The sequence below is a fragment of the Pyxicephalus adspersus genome, chromosome 5, assembly GCF_032062135.1.
Source record: "Pyxicephalus adspersus chromosome 5, UCB_Pads_2.0, whole genome shotgun sequence".
In the NCBI taxonomy this organism is placed as follows: domain Eukaryota; kingdom Metazoa; phylum Chordata; class Amphibia; order Anura; family Pyxicephalidae; genus Pyxicephalus; species Pyxicephalus adspersus.
In genome coordinates this window covers 107,456,758-107,483,022 of record NC_092862.1, presented here as the reverse complement: position 1 = coordinate 107,483,022, position 26,265 = coordinate 107,456,758, and the positions used below count along the sequence as shown (strand labels likewise).

At 35.4% G+C, this 26,265-nt stretch overlaps 1 protein-coding gene across 3 annotated transcripts in view; it reads right to left on the bottom strand.

Annotated features, from left to right (window-relative positions):
- Nucleotides 1-3,741: 3,741 nt before the first annotated feature.
- NEK10 (NIMA related kinase 10) overlaps nt 3,742-26,265 on the bottom strand; it is a 139,574-nt gene continuing 117,050 nt past the window's right edge. For 2 of the 3 annotated variants that reach the window (XM_072412389.1, XM_072412390.1), the window contains exons 29-36: nt 25,353-25,404; nt 20,628-20,665; nt 17,205-17,305; nt 14,747-14,857; nt 8,291-8,387; nt 6,165-6,217; nt 5,515-5,581; nt 3,742-4,145 (exon numbers count right to left, since the gene is read on the bottom strand). In XM_072412389.1, the coding sequence (XP_072268490.1) occupies nt 4,102-4,145; nt 5,515-5,581; nt 6,165-6,217; nt 8,291-8,387; nt 14,747-14,857; nt 17,205-17,305; nt 20,628-20,665; nt 25,353-25,404 (563 nt within the window). In that variant the 3' untranslated portion in view covers nt 3,742-4,101. The remainder of the gene's footprint in view (nt 4,146-5,514; nt 5,582-6,164; nt 6,218-8,290; nt 8,388-14,746; nt 14,858-17,204; nt 17,306-20,627; nt 20,666-25,352; nt 25,405-26,265) is intronic. The other variant, XM_072412391.1, reaches the window with a different exon arrangement.

Genomic DNA, 26,265 nt, shown 5'->3' with positions numbered 1-26,265 from the left:
TCGTTCGTCGTTCGATTGGAACGATAAAAATTGGAAGTGTGTACGCACCTTAAGAATCAGAACCTATTAAGATAAAATAGCTAATCTGATAGCAGATGCAGAGTCCTTGTTGATTTGGTGAGCTGCTAGGGCTCCATGTGATAGAAATCCGCTGAGTATACGAACCTCTGGAGTGTTAAATCTGAATGTCCTGTGTCAAAAGACGTACAGTTACTAAATATGCCAGAGAAACTGTTGTTTTTTTTCTGGTACAGAATAGCTCCCATTATACCTCAAGTAATCTGCATACATCAGAGCAGGGGTTCTTAACTTTTTTTAATTACAAACCCTTGCAGATTGCAGATTTGTACCCATTTCACTTTCACTAGACTGTCATTATTATCACCAGTCCTATTTCATACCAGTAAAATTATTTAAAAAAATACTTGGCCTTTCTGACATATGCATACCAATAAATAGAACAGCTAAAAGAAAATAAAAAGAATTTTATTATATTTATTCATCTAAAAAAGATGAATATAAATACACAAACTGGCTACTACTACTGAGACATGTGTTGTTGTTTATATGCAATCAAAACATGGAATCAAGGTACAGTTATTGTCAGTGTTACTCACAAGTCAACTAAACTGAATCATTTCTTTCACTGTAAGTTCAGGTTCATTATTGTACAGAGCTTGGTTGATTTTTTTTTTAATTATTAGGAAATCCAATCCCATACACCCATCTCCTGATTCCCATAACCCAATAGGTATGGCTACCCCTAGTTAGGCAGAATTTAAAATTAGTGGCTGTTTAATTAGAGACCTTTAATTAAAACACATATTTCAAGCCAGCTAATATTAGGAATGAGAATCATCATGATAAATGATAAAGCTAGCTGCTAATCATCTCCTGCTGTTCTAATGGATAATCAATAAAGTGAGATTTATCCTTCTTTGTCAGTGGTGTTGACTTTATTTCTTACCTAATAAATGCCTCCCTGATTAATGTTTTTCATTGCTTATTAACACATCCACTCATGCAGTAGAATATGAGTGCAGTTGGTCTGTCTGGCAGTTAAAAAGAAACAGCACGAGCCAATCAATTATGTCAAACCTATTGCAGTTCATTTTGTTGAAGCTCATCAGATACATGAGCTAAGAGGAATACTCATTGATCATGTTCAACATCTCCACAGAGGTGTAAATAGGGCAAAAATGATTTACAAAAGTAATGCTTCTGGATTTATATTATGCAAATTGTTAAATGGTTTTCCCCAGGAGGATTTACACACATTTGACCTATACATATTTCTTGCCAGAAGAGACTATCCACACAAATTGTCAAAAATAGCCTGGACAAAATTATTGGCGCCCTCAACTTAATACATGTTAGCACACCCTGAAAAAAATAACTGATGGTAATCACTTTTTGTAACAATCAATGAGTCTTGTACATCTCTCTCCTGGAATTTTCATTCTTCTTTTGCCAGCTGCTCCAGGTCTGATGGTCTGTGTGTAAAGCTGCATACACACGTGCAATTATTGTCATTGGAAAGGATCTTTCACAATACTTTCCAACGACTAAGGACTGCACGATGCATGAACGAGTGCTGTACAGCACTGTTCTGCTCTATGCTTAGGGGGGGGGGAAGAATGACGGAGCGGCACCCTGCTGCGCTCTCCCCCTTCCCTTGCATTAGGATCATTCGTCGTCCATCGTCCGTGGATCCGCCAGGTTGGTCATTTGGACGATGGATGATGGGTGCTGTACACACACCAGATTCCTCGTCCAATATCGGCCCTAAGCCGCTTCTCGGACGAGAACCATTGGACGTGCGTATGTAGTTTAACACACTGAGAATGGAGAAAAGAAAGGAGAGCAAAGAATTGTCTGAGGATTTGAGAACCAAAATTATAGAAAAGCATGGACAATACCAAGTAAATCTTAATTGCAACAATTTTCTGAAAGAAGTGCGTTTTCTGACATAAATGCAAGGGTGCCAATATTTTTTGCCATGACTGTGTATGTATTTTCTTTTTCTTTGCAGTATTTTCACTTGCCTACTACATGGTTATTCTGACATAATTTTTGCTTGTTTGTAGTTGTACTGTTTTTTCTTAAAAAAATGCTGTTACATTTCATAAATATATTGTATTTTAAAGCAAAATATAGAAAACAAATACTTTTCCCATAAAATTGTGCATGATTTTCTCTGGTTATTCACAAGAATTTGTTATACTTTTTCAATTTTTGATATTTTTTTAATAGTCTACTGATATTGTTTTGTTTTCTCAACAAAATGTTCTTTTTTTCAGTCTATTTTTTCTTTATTTTCCCCTGTATGGTGGTTGCTTAGCAACCTTTTGATGTTTGACTTGAGCAGGAAATATATTCCTGGGTCACCTGTGCTTGTTGAGGTCACTTTTTGTTTTCAGGGTCATTTCCAGTTTCCAGGGTGCATATTAATATGGCTACTTCCTGCTGCAGGGAGCGATGTGTACCACTCGTCACTCTGATGACAGGGTTAATTCATGTATGATATTGATAATTATTTGTCATCATTTGGAACCCAGGAGGCTGTAATATAGGTATGGGAGTTTGGGAAGTGTCTTTAATTGAGCAAGCCTGTTACCATTTGTACCTAGGATATATGTATTTAGGTAGAAGTACTTTGTATGTATCTTTATTCTGTTTTCCAAGGCCAGAAACACAGTATTGTTAGGTATAGAATAGAAACATTTAGGAGGAATCCAGTATAAAGAATATTTTTTTTTTATCAATTAAATATTTTAATTTCACAAAACACAGACTTCAGTCAGAATGAAGCCCACAGACTGCAGGTTGGGCACCAGGGGCCTAGGCAGTCTTGTTTTGTAGCCTTATATCTGTTAAACTGCTGTTTGAGAACATCTGAGGAAGGGGTGTCAAACGTAGGCCCGCAACGTCCTTTTCTTGGCCCCCAAAATCTACTATTGTAGTAGCGGCATCACTCTCGTCTATAGACCAGCGGCCTCTCTGCCTATGCGTGGCCCCCCATTGGACTGTTTTATAGACGCTGAGAATGGTAGTAGCGGTGCTATTTCAGTGAAGAGGGAGTTTCAAGACACTCATAACATTAAGCCCAGCATTGGACTGTTTTCTTGACGCACGGAATTGTAGTAGCGGTGCTATTTCAGTTTCAAGTTTGGCCCGCGTTTTTGTCTAAGTTGTTAATTTTGGGGCCACTGTGTACTGAGTTTGACACCCCTAATCCAAGGCAAGGTCCCCAATCCCAGTTCTGCCATGTCAGCACACTGTCACTAGCTGCACTAGCTTCCGCTGGTCGCGTTCCTGCCTCCTGTCGTCTGCAACCCCCAAACGTCACCAGTCCACAACTGGTGAGATTTGCAATAAGAATTGATATAATCACAACTGTACTGCTCACTGTTCTCTTTGCTGGTGTGAAAGTTGTAGCTGGGGACCTGCAGTTCTATGCTTCCCTCACCTCTCCTGCTGCTTCTTGAATATTCCCTACCAGTCTTTAAAATCACCAGTCATTTGGGAAACACAGTGTGGAACAAGGCATGGTAATTGCATTCAATGTAAGAAAAAAAAAACAATTTGGACTCAAGAGCATAAATAGTTACCTAGGCATACATCTTTCATAAAGTAGGTGTTTCTGAACTAGTTTATTTTTTTTTTAATAGAATATTCCACTACTTAAAACAGTTTTGTGGGTTGCCATCACATCACATGTAGCACAAACAATACAGAACATTCCAGGTAAAATATTGCACCTTTATTTATTTCATTGCTTTGTGCATTACTTTTGTTCAGGTATCTTACATCTGAAAGCACTTATATACACTATTCTACCAGAAGGACCTGAGACATAGAGCATTTTATATAAAAGATATAGTTTTTGATTTATAGAGCATTTCTTTAAGCAAAGCATCTTGAAACAAGCACAGCTTGTCCAATAATACAGTCACATCCAAGTCTTCGGAAGATTCTTCCATGGGATTTCTATCAGTCCACATTATCTTCTGGGTTAAGCAGCTTTAAGTATACCTATTGTATCATTTGGAGGGGGAATGCAGTCACAAGGCTATTTTGAAGGTGGAGGTCACCATCATATTATTGTTCAAAGGTTCTTGACTCCCACTGGGAATGAACAGTATCTAGAAAAAGACAGATATGATAACAGCCAAATATAATTAGGTGTCTTTGTAAACAGGATAAGCCAACATTTGTTCAATAGACAAACTGCTTTTAAATGAAAGAACTAAGTTTGCAATGACCTCTGTCTAATGTACTCTATCCAGACTGGCTGGAGTGATTGATTAGGAAACACTATATCTTCCTAAATGTGTCTACTATTGGCTACATTAACTATAGCATACTTAAAATGAAGATCTAGTTCTATATTTGCTTACAATTTTCAGGAAATGTCTTTTACATCTAATCCATTAGGTTGGTATTTGTCAGAAATCTAACAATTTAATGCCATACATACAATGCCAAATCATTTTTTCATCCAAAGCAAAATATGAACCGTATAATACTAAGTAAAAAAGACAAAAAAGAATTCCTAAATTTGTAGTACAGAAATCTGTTTTCTCAGCAACAGTATGTTTTTACTTAATATTCTTTTATATTTTGCAGCTGGGTTGTTTACCACTCCAGCAATCTATATCCCATAGGTCTCTGTTTATACGGCAAGAACTTTTATTACTTAAGATATCAAAGTAACATATAGTTTTTGGGGGAGAAACTAGGTTTTCTTTTGACAATAGTGTCTTGTGAAGATTTTAAATGCAATCTAGAAGCCAAGAAAACCTGCAGTATAATATAATAATAGTCACTATCCAAAAAATTATAATCCTTTCTTTGTTTAACACAAATAAAAAAACATTAACATAATGTTTTGGCACAAAGCCATGGCAAACTTTTTTGCAAATTCAAACTTTTTAAATGCAACATCTTCAGTGCAACACTGAAGATGGGGGTAAGAGGGTTACTAACATTTTCTGTTAGCGCGATGTTGCATAAAAGTGGATTCATTTTGAAAATCACTCATGCTTTGAAATAGGTAACAATTTCTGACTTATGCTTTAACAGCCAGAAATTGCAGTTAACACAAGGTGAAGTGGCAGCAGAAGAGGAGAAGAGAATAGCACATATGCCGCAGATGATTTGCCCAGCCACAGACTGGGCAGCAAGATGACCCAGATTTGTTACTTCCCACTTCTAAAGAATTAACAGGTTACCAGGCTGGCTGTGCTGTTTATCAGAGCTGTGTCACATGTATTGCTCTAATGGAACATAGGGGCTCATTTAATAAAGCTCCCAAAACTGGTTAAGATAGACTATCATAGGAGAACATGGGTGACCGGAAAAAAAACTGGAATGGATTTCCTCAAAATCATTTGCTATTAGTTGGCAAATGTTTTCAATAGGTCTTGCATTTTATTATAGTTTTAAAAAGGAAATGTTTTATTGGCTACAAATCTTGCTTCCATTACTGTTTTATTGCTTTCCATTTCTTACATGTCACATACTTGTTCGACGTTAAATTATAGTAGCCACTGTCTTCTAAGATTTCTTCAATCATGTTCTGAATAAAAAAAAGAAACAAAGTAAAAGAATACCAATTACATGTGCAAAAACAGTAGTATGTTGAAACATTATTTTTTTTTACCACGTTATGTTGGATGAGGGAAATCGAATTAGTCTTTGTAGTAGTATAGAGCAGGTCATAGGTATTCCTATTACCTCTTCCTATCCTAACCCAGGTTTGCAAAAATGTGTGTGTAAGTAAAAGAGTGACCTTAACAATCAATCATTTTTGACACATCCTTTAGATCTGTAATCGTCACCTTCACTAAATTTCACTTTCACTCAATACCATGAAATGGCAAAAAGGTAGTAAAAATATACAATAAATAGTTCAATAGGGTGATTATCCTAACCACAAACAATTTGCAGATGGTAAAAAAAAAAATTGATAATGGCTAAATTCAATCAAAACTTTTTAAACATTTTAAGCAAGCGTGATCAATTCTTGTAAAGAATAATTACTCCAAAGAGAAAAATTAGTGTTTTTTTTTTAATTATTTATATGACTAGTCCTGGAGCTGCACACAGACGAAATAGCTTTGACCTGACTGAACATCACTTTTATTTTTTATTTATCTCACCTGCAATTGTTCATAGGTTATTCCACCATCAAACTCAAAGGTGCTAGCAGTCCCTACAAAATGTAAAAAAAAAGTTTTACCAGCATATTAGATTTTTTTAAATAAATTTATTGTTGTCAGAGTTATATAAAAATGCATGATAAAATCAACTGGGAATAATCCTTAAATACTCATTAGCATAGATTTATCATACATGAATTAAAGCTGAATTTCAGGCACAAAAACCTCCATTTAAATGAATCACTTAATAGCTGCAAATGATAAAAGTTCAGCAGAAAATTCTGAAAAAAATATTTAAACTAATTTTTCAAATGACAAATTCAGAATGGGGAAGGGTTTGAACACCTTTTAGGTTTTTACTGCCCAGTCTGGGCCCACTCCCCAAACCAGTTACTTAGCCTAGGCACTTTAGATAGAAAATCAGGTAAGTATAATGTTACCTTTTTTTCTATTAGTTAGTTTGGGAAGGGACCAAGGCAGTCAAAGTTGACCCCCTACCAAACTACATTTTAGTCCTGATTTACTAAAAAGAAATTGCCCAATGAATGTGAACTCTTCACTTCATAAACTGTATTATGCTATATTTTGTGTGAAATGTGATGCCAATAAAGCAAGCAGATGTAAAATAGCAAATTGACTGTAAGGAAAAAGTCAAGAAAATTCCATTCTAGGTACAATACCATGTAACTGGCATAATTTTGAATACTGGGGCATTTGCTGCTCGCCATATCACATTTGATAGTGATCTGCCCACATTTGTATGCATCTCTGGAAGCATCATGTGCCATAGTAGATTCTAAACTTACACTTTTTTTGGGTTCCTCTAACTGTGAACTCCCATTCAAGGATGAGCAGCACAAGTAGGAAATCAGTTGTGCTGATGCTCATTAGTGATAACATAACATTCTAATAGTAAGAGGGAGCAACAAAGAGACAGAAAGAAAATGAGGTGAGGTAATCAGAGCTTCTCCTTTTTCTTTCTCCAGTTACAAATATGGGGGGGGTGACAAAACCCAGTGTTACTTAAAGCGGACTTATCACCAACATTTTTACATAAAAGGGTAAGCAACCTTATATTTTTGCTTTAACACCCTTTTTTAAATTGGGTGAAGCCCTTTCTGTTCCTGTGAATGGGAACACAGAGCCTCCTGGGATACCCACGTCGTGCATCCCAAGAGGTTCCTGGCTGCTCCCTTCAGCACATACTCGATTTCAGGCATGCGCAAAAGGAGCTTTTCTTACATTGGTGGAATGCGGGGGATCTGCATGCGCAGTGAGATCAGCCCTCTATTTTTTCCCTTTACAGCAGGCTACATCACCCAATCTCATTTCTGCGCAGTGCAAGATTGGGTGATGTAGCCAGAGGAAGCAAAGATAAGGATGAAGATGGCGGCGCCCGGCATCTCCTCAGTGCCAAGATAAAGGACATACAGGGCTTTGCTTTGTGGCCAGCCTAACCAATAGTATACATTTCTAAAATTTATAAAATTACCTGGACAGAAATAAATCTGGGCAGGTCAAGCCTCCCTAATATGTATATACCATGGTTTTGTATGATATATTAGACACAATTAGATAACATATGCAAGGTTTAATATCACAATATTAGGAGCTCAGTTTAAAAAAGTTCATGCTAACAGTTTTATAAATATGTGCTTTCAGAATGTTTTGAAGGAAAACTACAAGCAGAATAAACATTGGAACTAGCAAGCATCTGAATCACTAATGAAACATGCATTTAGTTAGAATATTCAGGCTTCTAGCAGACACACAAATAGGTTCTGAAGGATAGAACCGCAGATCAAAGTAGGGGTGTTTGTGTATGAACTGATACACTTCCCCAGTGGAGCCTTTATACATTCTTTGAACAAAAAAAAAACAGTGCTTTATGTCACAGTTTATGATTTCCATTTTTTGTAGCTTTCTAAAGCAGCTGTTCTTTGATCTGCATTCAGCTTTGATTAGGACAAGTTTGCAAATAAGGCTAACTGGGAACATTCATCAAATCTGATCAAACATTTTATACTGTTAAAACACCCAAACAAGCAGTTTGTGTTTTCAGGCATCTAATTGTGGTTATTAGACTGCATGCTTGCTGTTTTTGGTTTATTTCATTTATTGCAAACCTGTCTTGTCATCAGTGAGTGATTTCCCATACAATTGCATAAGTCCATGGCAGTCATCAGTAAAAACTTCAATAAGCTCGGGAGATCCCTGCAAGACCTGAAACAAAGTGAAGTCAAACAGGCATGATAAATGCACATCTATTACTGAGCTTCTAAACCACAAAATATTAAGTTATCATCAGACAATCACTAAAGGCAAAGGGATATTTTCCTATTGACAAAATCATATTTCACTTTGACTTTGCCATAGAGTAGCTTAGAAATATTTAGGCCTGCAAATAGTTATAGAAACTGTAGGTAAGAAGTCTGTCCAGGATTCTTTCAGTGTGCTACCAAGTATATAAAATATTAAAAAGGGATTTTAAATGTCAACAAGTGTAAAACCCTCTGACATATTTTTTACAGTGCAACAAAGCTCTGGCTTATAAAGGGGCATCAGCTGGTATTTCATAAGTTCATTGTTGATGCAGATAACTCCCTAAAGATATTACATTTTCTTGCTACAGTAAACTCTCAAGAAGTGGTCTCATCTGGATTATATCATTGAAAACTAGACAACCAAGATAACTTTATGCCAGGCATACATATTTTCAATAGATTCTAATTACAATTAATTTAATCAACCCTTCTAATTGATTAGAAAAGTTCCATTACAAAGTGGATGTACCATCCACTTACAGGTAGTCCCCAGGTTACATACGAGATAGGGACTGTAGGTTTGTTCTGAAGTTGAATTTGTATGTAAGTTGGAACAGGTACATTATTTTAATAAATGCAATTAGGACAGATGTTTGTCTCAACATAGTATTAGGCAGAGTGATGTTAGTTACTGTATAAAATCATCACTGATTAAGCTAATCACAAAGCAAAAAAAAAAAAAAACTTTATGGAGCCTAGACATTCATTACCTTCTGGAGAAAGCTGTGCATTGATATGTAAAAAGAAACAACTGCAGAGTTTGTCTTGGTCATTAAAGAGTTACAAGAGCTTGCAGAAGAGCTCAGTTTCAGCTGTGTTTAGCAAAAGATTTCTTCTGCAAGTCATGCAAACTGCCCCCTTCCCCCTCCAAGCCTCTGTCCTGCACACAAGGGAGCAGGGAAACCCTGTTCGTATCTAGGAGTCATCCGTACGTCTGATGCCTTAACCCAGGGACTACCTGTATTTGATAAATTACATGAATTACAATTAATTTTATCACAATATCTAATCAAAATATGAATTGTAACACAATGTGCTTTATTTATAAAAAAGGAAATCAGACATCTTCTAGGTCTATGTGTTTCAATGGCAGTAACTGATTCCCACCAGAAAATGTCAGATTCCCTTTTTCATAAATAGAGCCCAATAAGTGGTATTATTTACCGTATTTTTAATATAAGACGCACCCAATTTTAAAGGAGGAAAATCTAGAAAAAAAAGATTCTGAAAGATTATTCCCCTTCTGATCACTCATGTGCCATTCATACCAGTTTTGGGGAAGAAAAAGTGCGTCTTATACTGCAAAAAATACGGTAATACCACGGTTAACCAACTGACAACAAAAAACACCTTGCCCAATTAATTTTTGATAGATATTTGGCCTAATATATTGCTTAAACTACAAAAACATAAGTTAAATGTATCTTTGACCAATTGGACATTTTTATTCAGTATTGCGTAGTACATGTTTAGCTCTAGAAAAACCTAAATAATATGATCAATGTATAGCTCATTGTTTTCAGGATGGATTGCTAAGATCATGTTTTGAGGATGGATTCCTAAGATCAAAAGTATCTTTCTGCAAGACCTTGGAAATTCTACCTTTTCCTATTTTTAATTTTTATATCTGTCTAAATGGGGTTTGGGATCTAAGCAATGCTGCCTCTGTTAGGGTAGGTTCAGACCTGGTAGGAACAAACATTCCCTCATGGTTACTGGCAGTTGGCACCTTGCCAGTTGTTCGATTGCCCAAAACCACGGCAATAGTTCTTACAGAACCAGCCTTTGCAAATTTGACAATGTAGCATTAGGCAGGTACAGAACCGGCAGAAGTTGCATGCAGCGTCTCCCTTGAGGCAGAAGTTATTGGCATGAGAAAACGGTAACCACGCTGCAACCCCACCACCAACCTAAACATCAACCATTTGAAGTCACGTTATGCCTAAAGATTGCTTATCTGCTAACTGTCTAACCTGACCTATATTAAACACAACATTACTGCTTAATGCCTCATGTTTTCATGGTAACTTAGAAACTGGAAGACACTGAGATTTTTCAAATTATTTTTACATTGAATGACAATTCATGTGCAATATAATAATAATATTACCAATAACAATAATAAATGTGTTTGGCACATGACTGGATCTTTGAAGCAATCACAGCTTCACCTCACACACCCTTACCTAAGCGTCAGTTTTCATAGGGAACAACCTCTTTTCCATTAATAAATCATGAGTTCAGGAAGCTAAATGATCATTTTAATTAATTGGGTAAAATAATTGATGTGACACAAACTGTTAATTCATTGCATCGATCTGATCTTTTAGCAATGTCTAGAAATTATGGCAAAATACATTCATCTTAATTTCTATAATATGAAATCAGTATAAAATGACTGAAATGGTAGTGAAAAACAATTAATAATTGTTAGGTTTAATCAGAATATTAAAATAATCTTTTCATTAGAGTGGATCGATATATGTCTTCTGTGCCATACGGGTCATATAAATAAAGCCCATCTAGATTAGCACTTCATATTGCATTGGATGGTTATTGTGATAATAAAATCCTGTGCCTGGAAAGCAGACTTTGCATATTTTAATATGCATATTTTATAAAGTCTTCTCAATATATGCCAATTATAAAATCCGGCCTTTTATTTATATGAAAATGAGATACTTTTTTTCACAGAAATTGATGAATGAATACATTTTAGGGAACTCCGGTGGACAGTGAAAAGGAGCTGTCATTAATAATAAAAGTGTTGCTGACTTTGCTAATCGAGTGAGTAATAGTGTCAGATTGATCGAGCATGATCTTCAGAGGACAACCGGATGATATTAATTATGGAAGCAGAATATTTAGATCTGTATGGCTCTGATGCTGCTAAGGTGAGTAAATAATACTGCAATCATGTTACAGGGCTCTGAGTTTTATGGGTAACATTAGAGCACTAAGTTCTCAAATCAATAAAGATTTAAGGGAGCCCGTATAACATCAAGGCAAAAATGTAATGGGTATTGAAAGATTTAAGGTAGCCCAAATAATGTCTAATAAGACAAAATGTAATTGGCAATAAAGTATTTAGGTAGTCCGAAAAACATCTAGTAACGCAAAAATGTAATTGGTTGTATTTATAGATTATTTCCACAGGCATGGCATTAAAAGGAAAGCTTTTCTATTTACCCAAAGAGAAATGTCCAATGTGTTTACAACATTTGTCATATAAGTCATTTATAACAAACAATAGGCTATTCAAGCTAATAGGCTATTTGAACTGCTCTGAAGAACTTTATTATCATATTTTTTATTTATAATGTGGCAACATAATAGCTAGAGGTGTTCAATAACAAGAGGTGAAAAAAATGAAACTTGCATAGAAATCTAGTACGCAATATGATGCAGGAGGTAAGGAGTTGTTTATCTATAATTCACTTAAGTAACCTTACCTATTTTTAGTCTCAGGAGTATATATGAAAATTAGACCTAAATCTGCACAGTAATATCTACTTTTTTATTAATTTGTATTTTATTTAACAAATTTCTTAGTGGTTTATGTTTACCGTGTTATTTTATATAGCTCTTTTATTTGAAAATATAATATGGTTGTCCATTCTGCCATTTTCTTGGAATGATATAGAGCCTAATAATAAACAAATCTGATAATGTATTCAGCTTCCCATGTTAATGTGTATGTGTGTTTCTGTACTCATTCAGAGACATTCAGGCAGGTCAGCTGTGAAAGGAATGAGTACATTGTCCTTGGATACAAGGACAATCATGTTATATACATCCACACAAAGTAGGAAGATTGCAAAGAAAATTTTTCAGTTAATGATTAACCATTTAGAGACAAGCAGATGGGAGCGAAATGCAATACTTATGTCCTTATCTCTAGATTCAGCTGAGATTGTGTAGTATGACTATGGATTACTTCTCACTGGGTTTTTTTACCCTAAAATGTGGCACAAACATGTGCCGTATTTACTTAAAGGAACCTTTATCAAGTACCAGGTTGGACCCCCTTCTGCCTTCTGAACTGCCAGAGTTCTTTGTGACCTATGTCTATCAAGGGTCTGCAAACATTTTTTCAGGGATTTTGGTCTATATTGACATGATTACAATTGACATGATACAGTTGTTCCAGGTTTGTTGGTTGATCATCCATGATGAATATCTACCGGTCCACCACGTGAATGCTCCATTGGAACAAGGTTTGATGAATGTGGAGGCACAATGTGAGTACAGTGAACTTATTGTGATGTTTCAGAATCCAGTTTGAGATGATTTGAGCTTTGTGACATGAAGCATTATCAGTACACTGCGGTCATAAAGGGATGGATATGGTAATATTAAAGTAAGGTGTAGCATTTAAACAATGCTCATTCAGTACTAAAGGTGCCCAAAATGTGCCAAGAACATATGCCTTACCATTACACCACCACAATCAGCCTGATACAAAGCAAGATGGATTTTATGTTGTTGACATCAAATTATGACTCTACCATCTAAATGTTGAAGCAGAAAACAAGACATATCAGAACATGTTTCTCCAATATTTTTCCAATCTTTACTTGTCCAGTTTTAGTGAGTCTGTGAATTGTAGCCTCAGGTTCCTGTTTATAGCCGATATGAGTGGCACCCAGTGTGGCCTCTTGCTGCTGTAGCCTATCCACTGGAGCCAGTCTGGCCATTCTCCTCTGACCTCTGGTATCAACAAGACATTTTTACCTACAAAACTGCCACTCACTGAATATTTTCAATTTTTCAGACCATTCTCTGTAAATTCTAGAAATGGTTGTGCTTGAACATCCCAGCAAATCAGCAATTTCTGAAACATTCTGAACAGCCCACAAACAACCATGCCATTCAAAGTCACCAAAATCACCTTTTTTCCCCATTCTGATGCTGACCCTGCTAAGGGGGGTGGGGAGGGGGGGGGGGGGGGGGGTGCGCACTGGCCAGAGCTGCGGACCACCAACATTTTCTCATGGACCAGATTGCTGTTTTATTGTACAATATAGTGCCAATCACAATGAATGGAAGTGTGCATAAAAGAAAAAGGTGAATTCCCATGCATTGTGGCAACACAATAATATGTACCTTTTAGTACTCAGGTGTGAATTAGCCCAGATTCAGAACAGTGTATCTAATGCTTTAAAAGGCTATCCAACATCTGTTATCTATTTCCTTTTGCATTATGTATACTGGAATCAAGAATATTTGCAAAAAGCTACTATTGGTAACTAAGTGCAGTCTACATACTCATGCAAACTCACAACACAAGGGTAATTATAATTATCATTGTGATTTGTCCCTCCTTCACTGTAATAGATCTGTCCTATAGTACAGCAATGCACATCAACATTTTAGTTTTGCAAACTTTTATCTCATTACAAAATTCATACTTTTTTTTTTTAATAATTGTTTACAAAAGCAATTATTGCAATGTACACCGATGCCACCTGTTCTGTAGAACAGCTTTCTAAAGAGAAAGTACAACAGTAATTTATTCCAAACTTTTTACCAAACTCCCTATGTAATTGAAACTTGTTATACCGCAAGTGTTTAAGGTTTCGAAAAAAGCTGTGTATGTTTCTCAGTCTTTGCCTATCTACCTCTGTAGACAACAGGTATTCTCAACAATGCAGTAAAGGTTATCCTGGTAAAACTTTTCAAAAAAAGAAACTCGAGCTCAAACTGCTGGCTGGAAAAACAATTACTAAGTAAACTTTGCTGATTTCAGAGCTATAGATCTGACTCAGCAGGGGCCATGCCAGACCACTGATAATCAGATGTGCTTGGACCATGCAATTTATGCGGATACTTTTGAAAATAGTCTCCTCATTAAGCAAAAACTATATGTTGTGTTGCCAATCAGCAATCTTTTTTTCACTGAATTCATTAGGTATATTGAAAAAAATGTATAGATTTAAACCAATCAAATCTTTTTTCTATTGTGTTAAAATCAAGTTTCAATCAAATGATCATTTAAATCAACTACTTCTATGTCCAACTAATCACTTTCGGTTAAGGGTTTGAAAGCATAGGAGGGGAAACAGATTTGGAAGTGTTTGCTGGGGAAACTGCAAATAGCTGATGGCAGGAGGGTAAGCAGTTCCAACTCCCACCAGTCGGAATTCATACATAATATATATTCTAAAATGTATGAATGAGCACAGTACATGTAATTCAGAATGGCATAAACCAATGCATTTTTTGCAGAAGTAAAAATACCAACAAAGAATGTTTTACCTTTTGAATCTCCGCTTTCAGGTTACAAGGGTTGCTCTGGAGACTAAAAAGTGATTTCTTGTATCGTTCAACAACTCTTCGTTTCAGGTTATCTTGTAGTGCTGGAGGGAGCTATAGAAACATAGCAAGAATAAGAAAATGTTTCTGCACTGTTATTTTATTTATTGGTCTGTAATATTTTTTAATTGCATCCCTGGAGATACGCTAGCTAAAATACCATTAAATGTGTCCACATACTGAATTATATCTAAATCTGGTGAAAACCCAAAATACCTAGAAATAATTGGTGCATTAAGCTGCATGAGATGTGAATTTGAGAATCAGAATCCTATGTTTGCAGAAAGGTTACTGTGTCCTTTTTATATGCTTATAGTGAGTTTAGGCTAAGTCTAGTTACCACCAATAAAGTTTAACTGAAGCATTGCATTCAGTACTTAACGATTATACAGGCTACTGAAACAGTTTACTCTGTTTCCACTGCAAACCATAAACTTTTCACAGTGTGTATTAGATGTTGCGGGATGCTAAATAGAAACCACTCAATTTTCCGGCTCACATTCCTTGCATTAGCACTGTGGGCTCTTGTGAAGTGCACTAAGATAGGGTGCGGTTACGTTTTTAAAAAGGTATAGACTGTAACCTGCTGGCTCCTCTCACTAGTTATGATTTGCCTGCATTGCTTAGAGAATCACAAAAGCCAAGTAATGTGATGTTACTAGTTTTAAACATAAGGCTTGGTATAAAAACAAAGGTTTTATTCAGAAAATGATCAGTCAGGGGGAAGGTAGCCTTGAAGTTAGATAAAATATACCCAGATTATACTTTAATCCAAAATACAGAAGGGTGAGAATGGGATTTCTGGCATATATATATATATATTTATATATATATATATACAAAATACAGAAGGGTGAGAATGGGATTTCTGGCATATATATATATATATTTATATATATATATATATATATATATATATATATATATAAAGCTTTCTGAGGGTAAAGAAAAAAAATGTTTCTGATGCCTCAATGTTCAAACTGTAAGGATCAAATTTATACACTGAAAGGGAAAATTTATTCTGATTATTATTTGCAGTCCCCTCCCCTTATAACTATGTTAGACATTTCTATTTTTTAAATTGTACCTCATTTTAGACCTATACTTCTTATTTCTGGGTGTCCACAATAACTCCTTTGCTTTATCTATAAACCAAAGTTGTCATCCAGGCTGGACTTCAAAACCCATCTACCTAAGTCTATCTCTAATAAAATTAAATGATAGAATTGATGGTTTACACAAATAAATATAACAATATTTTGGCTTCTAGCTCAGTTCATGAGAAGTGACAATGACTATGGGCCTGATTTATTAAAGCTCTCCAGGGCTGGAGAGGATACACTTTCATCAGAAGAGATAGGTAATCCAGCAAACCTAAAATAGATCGGGTCTACAATTGAAAAAATTGCTAGCAAATGACTTTAAAGAAATCCATCCCTGGTTTGCTGGATCACCCAGCCTCACTGATGAAAGTGTATCCTCTCCTGCCAAATAAGTGACTTACAAAAAAGAAAGATCTGCATTGTCTTGTTCAACTGCATAATACAAGAATTCTTAAGTTGTCTTACATTTTCTATTAAACACCCAACTGTGTATTCGGTTGTCAGCTGTTGTAAGGAAACTGCTGACGTTGATAGATCTGAATGCATGAATAATTTAGGAAAGTGTTTATTCCTTTTTTTAAGATAGACAACACATACAATGTTTACTCTATACTCTTGTGGCCAAACCTTCATCAGACCACCAAATGGTATATAGTGTATCAAGGTACAACTTTCATTTACAGGGTAGACCTGAGGACTCCAGTGGAGTTCTAATTTTAAAGTCCCAAGAGAATGAATAAACACGACAACTAGCAAAATACATTTTCAAAAAACCTTATGCTTAAAATATTTATATCATATTCTCAAGTGATAGTGTATGTTATTCACAGAGCAACAGAATGAAATGTAAACATTTCTATAGATTTAAATATGGTGTTCCTGGACTTCCATAGGACTATTACATGGTTTGCTTACTGGTATATCTGCTTCCAATTTGTACTTTATTTTAAATTTGATTTCCATGACAAGAACACATTAGGGTTTATGCTTTTTTGCTCCTTTAACCCACGCCCCCCCCCCCCCAAAAAAAAAAAAAACAATCCCGAAGGCAACTCAAAGTGGGTGTACATTTGGTCCATTTGCCCCAAATGTGCCCCAAATCCAAGGACACTACAAATTTTCTAGCTTTCCAATGTGAGAATCCAACCCCACCTCTTCCCAAGCCTTAATATAACAATTGCACCATAACTAAAACAAAAACGCAAGGAGGATGGGATATCCTCTGGACGCCTAACATCTACAGCATGTTTTTTTTGGGGGCATTTCACACAAGCGTCAATCATACAAAATAAGTATACCTGTGTTATGTAAATTATTTTGTGCAGTTGGATTAAAATTTGTTGAATAGGGTCACTGATCTGCCGCACTTTCCTTTGAGATACTGCAATGCCCGCAGAAGCTGTAGCATAAGACAAAAAGTCAGAATAAATTTAACACATTAAAGGCAAATTTTAAATAGCAACTGTATTCTAAAATGAGAAGTAGGTATTACATGATTACAAATGAGAAAAATATTTCAGTGTTACTGTGTTCAATATTCTACACTGATTTGATGACTATCAAGGATTAATTCAATTCTCACTTTTAAGAATTAATTTTTGTTGGTATTATGTGTTTGGTTTATGTCTACAGATGTTTTGAATGCATTGATGGGAGATTTAAGTTGTAGGAAAAATTGAAAATTGAAACATAACTGCAAAAAGACATTTTAAATGTTTTGACAAAAGGCTTGCTTGAGAGAGAGAGAGAGAGAGAGAGAGAGAGAGACAGACTTACTACTCAACCTGGTTAGAGTACGTTAGACAAAAATTCCATAAGGTTATTTCCTGCCATCAGTGTCCTGCCACGAACATTTCTTTTCCCTTCCTGTCTAATATACTCAACAGAATGTGTGAAGAGATCTCTTCAATGTAAGTAAAATTCCATCACCAACATACTTCACCAAAACAAAAATAAAGGGCAAAATCCCACCTTTTTTCTTTTCTGGTGACAACTGAAAAATTTTGGTTTTGGAACAAGGCAAAACAGACAGAATACATTTACCTATTTGGACACTATTGGCTTTGCTAAAATACATGAATATACCAACTGAAATATTTATTGCATGGAATGATGTTCAAGGCTGGTTGTGCAATGCTGAGCTAAACAAGGTTTATACAGGATGAAGAAGGATTACAGGATGACATGGGTCCCGATCAGGAAAACCTTCAGAGGGATCGATGGATATTGGAAAGTAAAGTTGAGTGATTTTTTTAAATTTTAGTTTACTTCCGCTTTAATAATGAATGTCTCCTTCCCTTTAATAAAATGCTGCATTAACCTGTAAAACAAACAGTACTAGGGTAAGGAACTTAATAATTTATCTGCTGCTTTTTTTGAGGGTGGTGATCGCATTTTTTATGGAAGGTCCACTTTAAAGTCAATTAAATTTAGTGGTGTTGTCCGCTTGTTTAATAAAGTAACCAAATTCAACCTTTGGTGCCTGAAAGTAACCAATAACCATTCAAATTGTTATTTTCCAGTGAAGGCTGGCATCCAATTTATTGTTGAGAATACTCATCGTAGATTGAACATATTTTTATCCATAACTATGATATTATTCTTTGCTTTTTATAGAGAGTCTTTAATTGCATGGTATGTTCTTTCTTTACTCCCCAAAGAGGAGGCATCTCAAAGAGAACATGGTATTAATTTTATGCAGTTAGGGTTATATTATTTTTTAAGGTGTAAATGAGCCGGGTAACCCAGGAAATATTAATAACTTGACACTTTTTTCTGACAGTAGACTTGGTTCCCTAAGCCATAATATTTTATTATGATAATGGATGTAATTTTCAGCTATAACAGCAAAGGCAAGCTGAAAATAAGTCACGTGGCTGAAAATAATTTTAGCAAACATCACATGCATTCTAGCTTTGTTAATTGAGCATTATACCTGATAATGACCCAAGGCTCTGGAAGTTACAGATAAGTCACCTATAGTATAACAGTTACTGCCCATGAAAACCAATGTCATTATACTTATAACACACATTTTCAGGATACATTTTCATCAGTGAAGCTGGCTGATCCAGCAAACCTGGAAATGATTTCTTCAAAGCCATTTATATGCTAGCAAATGATTTCAATCCTGGACCAGATCCCTACCAGGTTTGCTGGATCACCCGGCTTCACTGATGAAAGTGTATCCTCTCCAGCCTTTGAGAGGTTTAATAAATCAGGCCCTGTGTCCTAAATGTGCACAACATTGTTACATAACAGTCCTGTGGTTTAACAAAATGTAATCAGGGCTCTGTATGATTGATTAGAAGCTGGAAGATGGCATGTGTTATCAGCACTTGACAAAACAGAAAGGGTCAATGCTCAGGATTCTCTTACCTATAGGTGCGTACACACTTCCAATTTTTATCGTTCCAATCGAACGACGAACGATCGTTTGGGCAAAAAATTGTTCGTAAAAAAGTAACCAACGACGCCGACGAACGAGGAAACTCGTTGGAAACGAACGACCGGACCGGCGGATCGGATTGGACGACGATCGTTGAACATCGTTCGTGTGTACGGTCGTTCGTTGATCGTCCATGGGCTGAGCATGCGTAATGAACGAACGTTCGTTCACTTTCCTGTCGTGCACATAGTTCCTCTATCGCTCAAACGATCGTATCTATTGTGTGTACAATATCTACGAACGATCGTGTCGTTATCTCTATGTGCAGGATTGGTGCTATACGATCGTTTGTAGATATCGTGCAGGATCGTTCGTCGTTCGTTTTCTAACGATAATAATTGGAAGTGTGTACGTAGCTTATGACAACTAGGGCCTATTAATGAAAAATTGCAATCAGATAAAAGATCACCACTTTCTCCTGCATTATTTTCCCTATCACTTTCATAATGCCATTTTTAGGAAAAAGGCAGTCAGTGCCATGCAGTGACTGTAATTATCCTAAATCAATAAGTTGAACGAAGTACATCAGGATCCTTGTCACAAAAAACATAGCACTGGTGTATATGTACCTATTTTATCTTTATATTTATATATGGTAATCAGGTTGTTTGAAACAAACACCACTAATCCTCATTAGAAGCCTAAATTGTTCTTCACTGTCAGAAACTTTAACTGGTGATCATAAAGTGGAGATCAAAGTGACTGCCACTTGATAAATCTGTCTGATCAACATTTTTCAATACAGGATTGTTCTGCTGAAGGGGTGATCTTCTCAGCTTATCACAATGTTCCTGATTGGTGCTATTTTTCTGGTGATCAGGTGTTTGGTAAAAAAGCCCTTTAGTATTTAGTTATCTATTGACAATGAAGATAAAGCTAATTAAGGGCATGATCATACATTTTTTTTAGGTAAGTTGCAGTTATCATAATTTAGGAATAATTAGATTCTTTCAGAAGCAAGTAATAAGTGGTTGTGTTTAAGGAAAATGAAGAGTGTCCGTGTACAGATGTGAACTGGAAAGTAGACTAAAAGAATATACCAGGATGTTTCAGACTGTGAAGCACCACAGGAGGAAAGCTGTGTGCAGGCCATTCTGTCTCTAAAGAATTCGCTAGTTTCCTAGTTTGAGACCTGAACACCATTGAAGGAACTTTCAGAAGAAGATCAAAAGGTAGCAAAGCTAAAGAAAAGAAAGCGAGAGACGGTGTTTCATGTTACTTCCGAAGAAATAGAAAGTTTCAGGTATGCGTGATAAAAAGGTGAAACAAATACCTGGTCTTGATTTAGAGCCTGTACTTGCTGTATTTTCCCTGTTAAAAAAGAAAGCACATGTATTTTTTTTAATAACAAGAATTTTTAGAACATTAGAAGCAAAACACATCTCTCTGTTATGCTAGTGAGAATTTTTGGAGACATTCACATTTATAGTCTACATTTCAAGACATTTCTTTCTATTTAATGAGCTCTACTTTTGTTCTCTGCTAGGTTACAGAACACATTTCTCTTTCTTGATCTCCATAACCCCTTCCTTGTTAACATTCCTAGTATTTGCTACCCTGTACTGGGAATTACTAAGAATGTAAACAAGAAGGGGTTATAAAGATGGAGTAGGGTAGGTGGTGATGTCATCACGCAATTTGGTGGTCCAGCAAAAAAAACAGGGCTGACAACAATGCATGCAACAGTGCAGAGGGAGCTCATCAAAGGATGCTTAAAAGATTTTAGGCAGATGAATATTTTTCTGTATTTAAATTTGATTAAAAGGGACAAAACACAGAGAATATGCATGTATAGGAGAATGTACTGCCTATATTTTTCCCAGAAAACCACTTTAGCTCAATTTATAAAACAGGGAATCAGACATTCCCTAGTAGAAATTTTCCAGGTCCATGTGTTTCAATGGAAGTAATTGACTCCCATCAGGGAATGTTGGATTCCCCGTTTAAAAAAGTGAGCCCTTTATGATGTAGAATACTATATTAAAGTTAGAATTCTCTTTAGCACTTTCTAAAGTACTTGAGACAGATCCTTTAAATTTGCTTATTTGTGGTATACATATATTGATTGCATTAAAATCCATTTGAAATTTCTGTCATCTTTATTTATTTATTCCCTTGGACTGCAAAAAACGTATAATGCAGAAATGAGGTTTTAATAGCACTGACAAGAAATTACCTAGCTTCTGACCAGGAAATTAGGATGAGTGTCAGCATACTCTTAACCAGCTGTCAATAGATAATATTATTTTATTCAAACCTAGGTGTGGTAAGTGCAGTTTGAAAGCCAAGCTTTTAGTTATAATTTAAACATCTAGGCTTTAAAACAAAGTGTTATCCTGCTATTACGGGAGCCCTATCACTTTGGACCCACATGAATCAGCTTTGCTCAAACCTGTTCTAAGGCTGTTGGATCAGCTGTTTAGAGTTGAGTACTTTTCCTTAGATGGTTTAAGCTCACACCTTGAGAAAGCTAAAAAATCTGATAGGACTAGTTTTGTCCAAAGAAAACCTGTTTTAAAAAGTTTGATTTCCCATGTGTCATTTTCATCAAAATATGCTGCCTAAGAAAAGCTCCTCACTTAGAAACTCTGATAGCTAAAAGAGCAGATCTGAGTGTCTGGCAAGGGTAAAGGAAAAAAAAGAGAATCAAACTCACAAACTAAGAGAAACTTATATAATTATAGGCTTTATATTCAGCAGATGCATCCGGACCCTTTATATAATAGTTAAAATTGATGCAACCACTCTCTGGCCTCTGTTCTGGGACCAGGAGCCAACACTGACAGCCGTGTTCCAGAAAATAGGGCATGAGGTGACTCCCAAAGCTGTAGGTTATGTACTGTACACATCTCTAAATATATTCTATCTCCATAGACCTTATTAAACCCAAGAACAGTATGAGCTGTAACTTCTGTTTACTACTTAGGAGCATGTCTTTTACTTATTGGTCATGAGTCTTCAGTTTAGAAAATGGCCGTAACATTTGCAGGTGCTGAATAAGAAATATCACACAAGATATACAATGAATAAAGTACACAGCCACCAGAAAAAGTTTTTTCAATCTATAGAAATATTTGTTTTTTTTACATATTTAAATGAACTAATATATATTTATTTATTTTTTTCAATAATTTATTTAACAAAAATATAAATAAATGTAATAGTGTACTGTAGAAAAAGTAAGTACAACACCATAAACTGGTGTTATCATCTTTAGCAGAAATTAAATTTTGTAGACATTTTGGGTAATTCAAAAAATCTGACCACTCCTTTTTATGGATACAATATGTTCGTCAGTTTCCTGAACTGCCCAATATAATTCACCTACATTACATGTTTCAAATCAGGGCTTGGGTCCTTAACCCGCCTTTTTTAGCCATTTCTTAGTGGATTTGCTAATGTTTCTTGGATCATTATTGTGTTAAAGGTACAAGTTTTACTTCGACTTTTAGAAAGACAGCTTCACATTCTTATCAACCACAATTTGCATCGAGTCAACTAGGAATTCTTTATAATATCAAACTGTCCAAACCCAGAAGCAAAAACATTTTCATCACCATGCTTCATTATGCTAAATAAGACAGGTTTCTGCCGACTCTGTTAACTATTTGCATTTATTCTGGAAACACCTGATATTACCTTCATGAATTTGGAGTGATGAGAAATGTACTTTTTCTTTGTGACTAATCTGCATTTTATTTCAAATTATGAGAATAAATACACTATAAATACAACCAAACACCTGCATCACAAAACAAGCACTGATACAACATATAGGCACTCATATTGACATGAAAAAAGGGACCATAGCCAGTATAGCCAGCAAAGCCTAGCATACTACTCCTGTCAGCATTCAAATTGGAGTATCTGCGTGTTCACAATGTTTTTCTTAATGTGCACTGAGCTGTGTATACGCTGCTCAATCCATGATGCTGGGTATCCTGGCATATCTCGGGGGATTATTGAATGAAGTACATGCACAGGAATTAAGTAATTCCTACCTGGCCAGTCAAGATTGGTGAAGATCCTAAACCCGGACAAAAACCAGGTGGAGATGGCTGTGCCTGCGATGTAGCAAGGACAGGTGTGTACAATTAAAAAATTGCAGTTAGGCAGATATGTTTATTTTATTGCAGAAGCAACATTGTTGTCCTTTCTGCGTTAAAGGACCTGCCTGCTTGCAATTTTTTAATTGCACTTAGCAATTAGTACTCACTATGTTACTTTTTTACTTTTGTTCCACCTTAAGGCTTTGTTTTGGCTTAGCATGACTTAGCATACATCTTGTATGTTCCCTTGGTCTGCTGACTCTATACCCATTTATGCAAACTTTAGAGCAGACTCAGATGGGAGCTTGGTAAATAGTGGGGGAGTATCATAATTGGCTGATGGTTTTAGGGCTAGCACTGCCCTGATGCCTATAGGAATTCCTCCTGGCCGGTTAATAGGTACCAGCAGGCAGTGTTCCACTGGCTAGTTGTTGTTCTTTTACATCTGCTGCTTAAAAACATTAACATTAGTTTGCAATTTTTCCACACACAAACTCAAGTCAGCCTTGAACGTCATACCTAGTTAAGGGGAGGATACCGAGTTAACTGAGGATTTTTTATTTTTTGACACATAGAAAATCAATTAGTGTTACTGTACAGATCAATAGATTCTAAACAAACCTGTATGTGTGGCTTTAAACCTGAAAACAAAATGATATACTGTGGCTATTCAAATTCTAAGTATTGATTTGAACTCAGTAATTAACTGTTTGGGTAAATATTACATTATAAAGAGGGAATTGTAGAGTGGATACCGGTATATACAGTGAAAGAGCTGTGACCATACTACCAACAATAGATATTTACATTAACAACGAATGGTACATCTAGCCTAAGTCATTATTATCTTAATAAATGTTTGCAAAATGGGTGATAATGAATATCTGACTTGATTTCACTTGCTTAGACACAATTATAGAGCTTCTCCCATTGTTTGATTAGAAAATTTCCACATGTTGAAGAAGTATTTATTAGCTATAAGGACCATTTCATCAAGAAGCATTCTCTAAATTATGTAACATATGTTTTGATGTAAAGAACAGTGCAACTTTTGTTGCAAGACAGATAGACATTAGGAGGTAAAGTGCCACTCCAAGTTTTAGCATAAAAGCAAAAACATAAAAGCTTCAAAAAATGGCCATTGTACAAAGCACATAGCTCCTACATAATCTGTATTATTTATATTGCAATAAAAACACATAAAATTGAAAATAGGACATAGATGATTACTCAAATATTTGCAATACATGCACAAAATTCTTAAATTTTGTCTCTTTAAAAAGTACAAAAATATGATCTGCCACAAATCCAGTGAGCTGATAACTTGCTGCACGAAATACCAAGCAGAGTTGTTAGCTCTGCCTGAGTTCTTCCCTGCTGGAGTACAGAGCATCTCCTTCTTGTCATCTCAATAACAGAAATGTATTCTGTATTCCATCCAGGGAGAACTCGGGAAGTGATGACAGTGATTCTGATTTCAGTGTACCAGTAGCTAAGTAAAATGTTCATATACTGCAAAGATATACTGATTATATTGACCAAGAAAATGCCCCTATTAATGTCTACTGATGCAAGTAAGGAACACAAGCATGCTGCTCTTGTGTAAAATATATGCACAGGTATACTAAAGGGTAACAAAAAATAACACAATTCTTTATATTGATTTCTTTGTGTGTAGTACAGCTCTGATCATTCATAAAAAGTTCTGTCCAATGAAAGCTAAACTTTTTATTTCTGTTTTAAACTTGGAAAAAGTAAATTTATGTAATTGTTTCTATTTATGCTCCCACTGAGGAGCTCTTGCTTCACATCTTGTCTTCTGACAGTAGGTGAAAGTAAAAAAAAAATCACAGACAGTTCTGATAACATGATAGAGGTTATAACCATCTGCCATTTTACCATTTTGCCATTAAAAAATAAAATTGTGTGCCAACATTCCACATACATACCTTGCATGAGATATATCTCCTCTTGGAGCACTTGTGCTTCTTTTAAGTGTACCTTGGGAAAGCATACATTCACATTAATGAATAACTGTGTATAAATAATATATATATTATATATAGGATATAATATATATATTATATAATATTATATATAGGATAATAAAACAGAAAATCACTATTTAAATATTTCTTTATGACAATAACACAAAAAAATCCATATCAATAAAAGCATATAAGAATATGGAATAAATCAAAATTTATTGCAGTCTTACATGCTTCTTTTTTTTCTGCATCTTTCAACATCTTCACACATGCAGGTCGCCATGCTTTCTCTTAAAAAGAAGCTTCATTTTAGGGTTTTTTTTCTAATAAAAAAAATAATCTTCTCCTTTGTTGGATCTAAAATCATTTTATGGGAAGATTGTTATCATTCTCTCCCACGGTATGTCACAAACCATCTTACTGCTGCTTTTCTAGAAATGTCCAAATTTTACATTAAGTCCCATCAGGCATCATTTTAGCAACCACTAGGTGTGCTTATACTCACAGTGCTAGATAGATAGCAATTTACTAAAAATAAAAATATAATGTTTTTTTAAGGTTTTGCTGGAGGAACCTGAATCCTGAGCTGCCTGTTACATCACTCGATTCATCTTTGCTTTATTATTTATGACTTATTTCTATATTTAGTTAGAAAGAAACCATGCAATACTAGAAAACGGAAAATACATAAAGGATTTGAACTGTGTAAATGTCTAGCAGTGAATGCCAAATGAAATGAAAATCTGAAAAATTATTTTAAAATTATTACATATTAAAATGACTAAACTCAAACGAATATACTGTATAAATGTATTACATAGTCTATTAAGCTTTAGCTCATGAAGGACCTGGGACTGTTCTGTAGGTTCTCCAA